The 9,180-nt window shown below is 27.4% G+C and overlaps 1 protein-coding gene across 1 annotated transcript; it reads right to left on the bottom strand.

The window, feature by feature from the left end:
• Nucleotides 1–4,411: 4,411 nt before the first annotated feature.
• Nucleotides 4,412–8,337, bottom strand: LOC124925842 (pentatricopeptide repeat-containing protein At4g32450, mitochondrial-like). The gene is made up of 3 exons (XM_047465955.1): nt 8,069–8,337; nt 5,231–7,244; nt 4,412–4,782 (listed from the first exon to the last, which is right to left on the bottom strand). The coding sequence occupies exon 2, from the start codon at nt 7,148–7,150 to the stop codon at nt 5,258–5,260; it is 1,893 nt and encodes a 630-aa protein (XP_047321911.1). The 5' UTR covers nt 7,151–7,244; nt 8,069–8,337; the 3' UTR covers nt 4,412–4,782; nt 5,231–5,257.
• Nucleotides 8,338–9,180: the final 843 nt, after the last annotated feature.

The following is a 9,180-nucleotide window of genomic DNA, read 5'->3' as shown; positions in this document are numbered from 1 at the left end:
CTATGAAATCATCAAATCATCAGATATAACAAACAAAAAGGAATAAACAAACAAACAAACAATTACATCGAATTTCCACTGCCCATAAGCAATCTGATTCGGTACTGGTGTATGATTCATGGCTCGAAATCCATTGTCTCTTTCATTAGCCATCTCTTCGTGAAGGATTTTTTGAAAATTGTTGAGTAAATTTGTTGAGAATGCTAAGGAAATATGTAGCCGTATAACTTAACAATATCTCTTATAAAGTCCCGGTCTTCATGCAGAGATATATGAAGTGATATACACTTATTTTCATAAATAGTCCTTCAACTTTATTTCTTTATACATTTAAGTCCTTCAAATATAATTTCAGTCAAGTTTGGACGGCTAAGAGATTCTCCTAACTAGATTACCCACATATTTTTAACTTTTTTTTTTACTATTTACTAATACTACAATTCCATTGCTTTAAAATCTTACATTTTTTCTTAAAAAGAATGCAAAAAAAATTATTTTATTTTTATTTTTTTGAGTTGTTACTATATGATAAAGTTGATGTTGATGTCAACATTTTAATTTGGATGATATTATCAAAATCATATTTATTTACAAAGATCTGTAAAGTGTAAATAATTAAATATATGTGAATTTTTTATTTAGATTTGTGAAATAGTTAATGTAGATCATTACATGTACTTATGTATTATAAAAAAGAAAAAGAAAAGTGGTGAAGCTTTATCTCTTTATTTTCTCAAAATATTTTTGTTAAAAGAATTAATATTAAAATAAAAAAAATGTCAATCTAGATTATAATATGATTAATGATAGTATAACAACTAAATCATTAAAGCATAATGTAAGATATAGTGAATCATATTTCATGTTTATCTGAATTCTTTACAATACTTATCTTTTTGTTGACTTGAATGAATAATATTTATTTAGTTTAAAAATATAAATTATTTTGTGTATATGTTTTTAGTGATGTACATGTACATATATAAATTGATTGAAATGTTGTTTCTAAACAAGTTAAAGGTTTATATATGTAAAAGTTTAGAATATACACTTTCTTGATCAAGTTGTTTTATATATTTTTATAAATCATAAAATTGTCAATAACATTTCTCATAATTGTTTTTTTTTTTTTTTTATTGAAGGCCTATTTTATTTATATTAGTGTAGTACCATTATCAAGAGTTAAATTTATGATAAAAGAGATATTTCAATTAATTATAGTGCATATCAAACTAGAATGGATTTGATAAAGTTAAGATTAGTGTAGATCATATCAAATGATATCAATGAATTTAATAAAGTTAAAAATTAAGGATTAAAGGTTGATTATTGAATTTTAATTAGTTATGTGAATAAATTAAATAAAATATAAAATATTTGTCTTATTTTAAAAATAAAATGATGAGAGAGAATTTAAAAGAGAAATGATATGGCATAATCGAATTAGCTAAAATAATAAATAAAATTTTTAATCTCTCCTTACACATTTTAATTTCTCGGTCAATAATTAACCCATAATGTCATATTATTCCTTCTCCTTTTCCATATTTTTCTCCCCAGTTACTCCACTATTATCTCATTTAAATTAATATTTGAAATAAATAATTGATAAAAAAAAAAATAATTAAAATATTTTGACAATTTATTCTATATAAATTGATGTATCTGAGTGTTTTCAGTCAAGTGTACATAATTAATTCAAAACTAATATCATACATGTATTTAAAAATAATTTTATTTTTGTAGTAATATAATTTGATTAATATACATATATTATTTTTAATATATTACCAATGAAGTCATTATAACTTAATCAATTTATGTAGTCTTGAATTTTGGATTTTGTGATCACAACTAATGTTTTCTATCACTAAGTTTTAATTATAGTTGTTATACACATATATTTTTAATAATTATAATTTTATGGTAACATAAATAAAAATAATTTGTGTTGGAGAGATTAAAGATAAAATGTTTCTATTCTCATTTAAAATATCCTAAATTTAAGTAGAGATTTAAATAGATTAAAAATTTTATAAGTTTCAAGTGTTTATTGAGAGTTTTGATTAACTTATATTTAATCAACCAATCAATCCTAATTAGTTGTGTGGATTAATACTTTGTCAAGGATTTAGATATTTTCCTCAAAATTAATTAAAATATTAAAACTTATCGGATGACCTACCAAATCTCTATATTTTGATAAGTTTTATATATAACCTCTTAATTATTGAAGAAGATTCAAATATGTTAATATCCTATATTCAATCTATTTATCAAATAGTTTTCGGGTCATGTTAATTAAATTGGACTTAGCTTAAATATTTTGCAGTTTATTTAATAAATTAAATGATTTTATACATCATTCTTTGTTATAAAACCAACATAAATAAAGAATATGCTTACATTCAAATCAAATAACATGTTAAACTTAAACTTATCCCAAATACTATATAAGAAAATATATAAATTGTTTACAATTATTCATTTTAGAAAAATTTTAATTTAATAATTAGACTTTTAACAAGCTAAATTTAATTTATTTGTTTTTTAAAAGAGTTAAATCTTAGTAATTATTTAATTGAGAAATAAAATAAAATTTACTGAAACAATTTTTTTTTATTAAAAATAGTACAAGCTGAAAAAGTTATTTAAAACAAATATACTTAATAAAGTTAATGCAAACATACATACGGGATATTTGGAATATAGATAATATTTTTGTTTAATCATAGTTATGAATAAGACATTAGATTTTATAATATATATCATTAGTTTTTTTAAATTATATATTTATATTTTAATAATAAAATAATCATATTTTTTAAGTTTTTAATAATATTATTATTTATACATATTTATGTTTTAAACAAATTTAAGATATTAATGATACTTTCATCTGTTAACAATAATACTTATTATATTTTATATTAAATTTATTATTAAACTTATAATAAATACATAAAATATATAAAACAAATATATTTTTATCTTATTAAATATTTTAACACTTTAATACTATTTTGATTTTAATCTCATATGTTAACATTGCTATTATTAAAATATTATAATTTAATATAGTTTAATAAATATAAAAAGAGAAGAAAATAATAATTAAGAGATTAATTAAATATTTGGTTTTAAGATTTTGTTAATATTTTATTACTCACACTTAATACATATTAAAAAATCAATATTATTTAAAAAAATTCTATAAATATAAATAAATAAAAATATCTTATAAAAAAACATTAATCATTTTTATAATAAAATATAAGATTGTGTTAATTTTTATGATAAATATTAAAAAAATAATGTAATCAAATATTTAGAAATAGATCAATATAGAAATAAAATAGATAAAAGAAAAGAAAATAGTTAAAAATTAAAAGATTAATTAAATATTTTGTATTAAGATTATGTTAATTTTTATACCTCACATTAATTATATTATAAAAATTAAAATAAAAACATAATTATATTTTATATCAGATTATTAAAGTTTAGAGTTATTTATCAACTTGATGGAAAATTTGTTTGGGACAATTATAGTCATGTTATCTCTTGCAGTTTTTATATATTTTTAATTTATTTATTAATTTATTTATTAATTTATTCACACTCATTCCGTATTTAAAAATCCAATATTCAACCTTAAAACATTTTATTTTCATTTTTATATAATACATATTTTAGGATAGTGTGTAGAAAAAATAGAATAAATTTTATGAATCTATAGGAAGAAATCAAAATCTTTGTTGGATAATAAAATCTTAATTATAAAATAAGAATCAAGCACACATGATTTTTAATATCTTAAAAATTATTTTTGTAACTTAAATTATTTCAGTAAATTAATGAATAAACAAAATCGGGTTTAAATGAGGTAAAAAATGAGGATTATGTGGCCTTTATTAAAGAGAGATGAGATTTTATTAAAATCCCAGGATTTTTTTTTTTTTTATTGAGACTGCAAATATATAATCCAAAATCTTAAATTAGATTTCACTTTTTAAAAATACATATTTTTTTAGATAAATTAATTAGCCATAACAACAACTAAATCATTAGAGTCAAATTACAAAATATCTAAATGAGTAAACTATCACACATCAACACTTTTATAATTAATCTTCATTTTGTGTTATAAATATAACAAAAGAAAATGAGAATTAATTTGAGTTATTGTTCAAAATCATGAGGATCTTAATTTATGTTTTCAAAAATATATATACAAAAAATGTTTCAAAAAATGTTTCAATTAATTTTATTTTATTTTTGTCTAAACTCAGATCTAGAACTAGAAGGGGTTTCCAAATAGGTATAATAAATAGCTTAAGCAAAAGTTCATTCTATTTTTATTATGTTAATAAAATGGAAAAGGAATTTTACATTCACATTGACTAGCATCATCATCATTATGCAACATTGTAATTAAAGCTCTAATTTGCATAATAAACACAATTTCAAACCTAAAACACAGTTAAAAGAAACAGTTTTTTAAATTGCAAAATTGAATCCTTTTTGAACACTAGGACCACAAGGGATAGAAAGCACCCTAATAGAGATGGGTCAAAGCCATCATCACCCAAAAATTGTAATGTGTTTTGATATTGCTTGAAGAGTAGGTTTCCACGAACAATTATCAATTTGGAAGATCGGGTTTGCAAGATCGAGTCATAACTTTACAGGGATCCAACAAGCCAATTGATACGAAAACAACTTGGCAATGCATTTCCCTTGGATGCAGCACCATTAGCAGCAACATCTCTTAACCTACGACTACAGATAGAACACCAACAGAAACTTAACATTAAATCAAATCCAATTCACTGATTCTATATTGAGCATAAGCAAACGATATAAACAAGATAATAGAAATTCTATCTTGTGAATTCATTTCAAAATTACACACCAAAATTTCACATGGGACTTTTGTTATCATATTTATTTTCATGTTGATCATGTCCAATAGAAATCTTATACCAGATGAAGAATAAATCAATTTGAATTTAAACTTTGGCAATTAATAAAATGGGATCCTAATTGTGACATATTATGATAAAATACCCCTCCCAAATAGAATCGTGGTTTCGCACAACCTTCCAAGTAAAAACAGCACATTTAGAAAAAGAAAAAAAAAATCCAATTCAGAATATAACCCTACAGAATTGTTTTCCTGTAAGTTGTACTGCTAAAATAAACCTGAGGAAGTTTCAAAAAATATTACCTGTAAAGGCTGCAATATTTAGGCGTTTCACCAGTAATCTCGACAAGAACATAACCCATCTTCGAAATGATGAAATCTCTTTGCATCTCTAATAATGAATTTTCTACCAACAATCTTCGAAATAATTTTAAGTGCATTATGGCAGTCCCCACAGACCCTGAGATTCTTAATTATACGAATCTGCTGACGAACAGGGCTACTCAATAAACCATGAGAAATAGCAAGTCTCTCGCTGTGAGCAAGAAGTGCGTCCTCTTTACTTTCTTGATCCACGTCATGAAGAACAAATCTAGTTTCAGCCACATAACCCAAGTCTTTCATTTGTTCCCTCAATCCTCTAAGCTGTGCATATAGTTTTTCATGCTCAGGATCTGATTTATCTCCAGCTCTATACTCCTTACAACCACTCCTGTAAGAAAGTACTTTTTCTGCTGCTAATTTCTTCTTCTCTTTCTCCTTAACAATATCCAATGCTTTAGCTGGTATGAGGCCTGATTTTGCTTGTTCATTCAGAAAAGAAGAGTTCATAAGCTGGACAAGCTCCATACAACGATCCCCCAGCTCAACATTTCCATAAACTCGTGAACAGGTCATTAAGGTTTCCCAAACTTCAATGCTCGGTTCTATAGGCATTTTCTCGATGAACTCCAATGCCTCGTCAAGATATCCTGCACTTCCGAGCATGCTTACCACACTTTTATAATGCTCTAAGGATGGAATGATTCCGTAATCTTTTGTAATTGATTGAAAGTGGAGTAATCCCTCAGTCATGTCCCCAGTTACAGCACAAGCAGAGAAGACACCCATAAACATTTGACCATCTGGTTTTAGTCCAGAATTTTTGAACTGGCTGAACAATTCAATTGCTTCCTCCCCATGTCCATTTCTTGCAAACCATGTTATCATGGTGTCCCAGGAAGTCAAATTGCGGTGTGGCATTTCTTTGAACAGTGAATATGCATCATCCATGGAACTGCATTTTCCATACATCTCTAGAATTTTATTATAGGTGCCGAGTTCAGGATCTGATATCGATTGCATAATATGTTCATGAATGTATTTAGACTCTTCCAATGCTTCAAACCTCCCACACTCTTCCATCAACATGAAATATCTTGGCAAGTCCACCTGGATGTTCTGTTTCTTTAATAATTCCAAGACTTCAATGGCTTCCTTTAGCTTCCCCTCCTTGCAAAAATGATCGAGCTCTTCAATGGTTCCATTAATTTCATTCTCATGTGAATCTTGCCTAGCCATCGCCATATTATCATTTTCCAATGTATAACCGTTAGTATTAGAATTGTTATTGAATGTCGAAGCTTGCTGAGGCATACTCAAAGTTTTTAATGAATGATGATCGTGCTGAGACATCGTGGGAGTTCCAAAATGATTATTAGAAGTTACCTGAGGCACACCTTTGTCTACGCTGTTGGAGTAATAGAAATTCTGATGAGATGAGTTTCCTTCTGGTTGGCTTGCAAACCTTTGTTGAGTTGTATAATTATTGTCCACATAATGGTTACTCGTGTTTCTTTGAGAATCATTAGTGCTTCCTAAGCGATTATATGCGCTTTGTCCTGTTTGTACAGAATTGCCCCAACCATTAATGGCACTAATATGTGATGGCTGATTCTGTTGGAATCTATTTGAATTTTGCACAGGATTCCAATTTTGACTAATCCCGTCAGATTTTTGTGGAAATTCCACATCTTTTTGGTCATTGCTTATAAACCCACCTGGGCTTTGCTGATATCTAAGGGAGTCTTCAGTGCCATTAGTGGCATAAAAGTCCAATCTTTCTGCAGCAGTACTGTGGCTCTTACTAAAAATAACGGTTCTGAAAGGATTGCGATGACTTTGTACCTTATACAAAGCTCTTAGAGAGTTGAAAGGGAGAAGCGCAGATCTCCTTCTGTACATCGCCTACTTAGGTCTCCAGCCTAACTCTGATTGTTGAGAGAAAGGCCTCCAACAAATAGAGTTTATTTTGTAAGGAACAGCTTTTATGATAAAACCTACAGAGAAGAACAAAGCAGTCAAATTCAAATGGGTACACTAACAGTGTCGTCCCTGAGGTTTGGGCTGCCCTAGACCCTTCCTTTTGGGAGGGAGGAAATGTCATACAAATAAAAGACATATTTTGAAAGAATTAATAAACATAGCAACAAAAACTCATTTCCCAATCGAACAGAAATAACCATGAATGAATATATACATACAAGCAAAAAAAATCATTATAATATATCTTCTTAAATTTTCCATATTGCATCTACTGCAACAGAAAACCACCAATGTTCTCAAATAGAAGTTTGATGTTTAAAGAATGTATCTTCCTACAAAAAACTTTGTTTCTTCGCGTTGGATAGTTTAGAAATCGAACGACTAGTGACTACTTTGTCATTTGACTTTTCTATTATAAGATCTGCAAGTTTGTTTTCGAAACAGGGAAAACCAACATCATTCTCTCATCAATTTTGCTCATAATCTTCCCATAGAGTATCTATAATAAAAACAATTTGTTTTTTCTTCCTAGCAATTGGGTTCAAATTATTTACATTTAACCTAATTCCTAAATGTTTATTTATAAACTAACCTACTAATTATGAGTGGTAATCTGGAAATATCAAAGTTTCAACATATTTGTGCGGTAAGGGACAATACACTACAGGGAAGCAAAGAGACAGTATTTGAAGGGAAGGAATACAAGATTTCTCTGTTCTTCCCAAATGAATACCGATTGATATCTTAAGAAGAACAAACTCACATACTAATTACTAAGTATGTCTAAGTTAACTATCCTAACATACTGAAGTTCAAACTGTGAGTGTAAAAAATGGTACCTTGAAGGCTGAACTGGACTGCACGACGGCTGGAACACTGGATGGAGATCAGGGAAGACTACCTGAGGTGACTGGTGAGGACCGCGAGGTTGATTTGTGCTACCGCCTATCGATTGTCGACTGTGCCGACTTCCGTGGGTCTGCCGCGGTCCTAAGAATGAAGAAGAAGAAAAGAAATGAGGTGGGTTTAGCCTTACAAGGGTACTGGGCTTTGACGAAGATTTATGGGTGGAGATGACGATGATCTTAAACCACCAAGGTTGTGTTTTTAGTTTTTACGTGTTACAGAGGGTAGGTCAGTCAGGCAGAAGAAAATCCCTATAACCCGGTCCAGTATACTCGACCCGTTTCCGACCGTTTTCGCTACTCAGCCCATTATTATGAAGTATTAAACTAAAAATAATAGTATAATTTTAAAACCCGAGTTCTTAACTCGGTGAAAAGACTAGGTCAATGAGTTACTGGTTCAATTAGTATATTTCATCGGTGAAAAGACTAGGTCACTGAGGTTCAATTAGTATATTTCATATAATAATAGAATAATACATAAATATCAAAAATTATTTTAAATTATTTATACAATAATAGTCAAAATAAAAATAAAAATTTCAATAAAAAAATATAATCTAAAGACCTAATAATTAAGATATAATGGATTAACCTCAAAATATTATCAAACTACTGGTATCAATTATATGAAATAAGAATTTCAAATAAACTAAATTTTGACAAGAAAATTATTACAATAACTTAAAAAAAATTGAAATAAAAGAGATTAACTGAAATATGTGAGGAATAAGGTTTCAAATCATTTTTTGTATAGTAAAAGCGAAATCAGTTAATTCATATATGAAGTGAAGTTTGAGGTGAATGAAAGAGTTTGTCATTCTCAGTGTTTAAAACTAAAAACCGGTAATCTAATCACATAAAATTAGAAATAGATAAACTCTATGAGAACTAAAAAATGGAGAGATGGAAACTGAAGAGAGTGATAAGTGAGAAATAAAAGAAGTGATTTTTTTTTTTAAATGATAAATACGCTAGGTTAACCCGAGCTGCCGGATTTCCAATCCAACCGGCGAGTTGACCGAGTTTAACTAAATTAATTGC

Source organism: Impatiens glandulifera, chromosome 2 (genome assembly GCF_907164915.1).
Source record: "Impatiens glandulifera chromosome 2, dImpGla2.1, whole genome shotgun sequence".
In the NCBI taxonomy this organism is placed as follows: Eukaryota; Viridiplantae; Streptophyta; class Magnoliopsida; order Ericales; family Balsaminaceae; genus Impatiens; species Impatiens glandulifera.
This window is presented reverse-complemented; position numbering and strand designations above follow the sequence as displayed.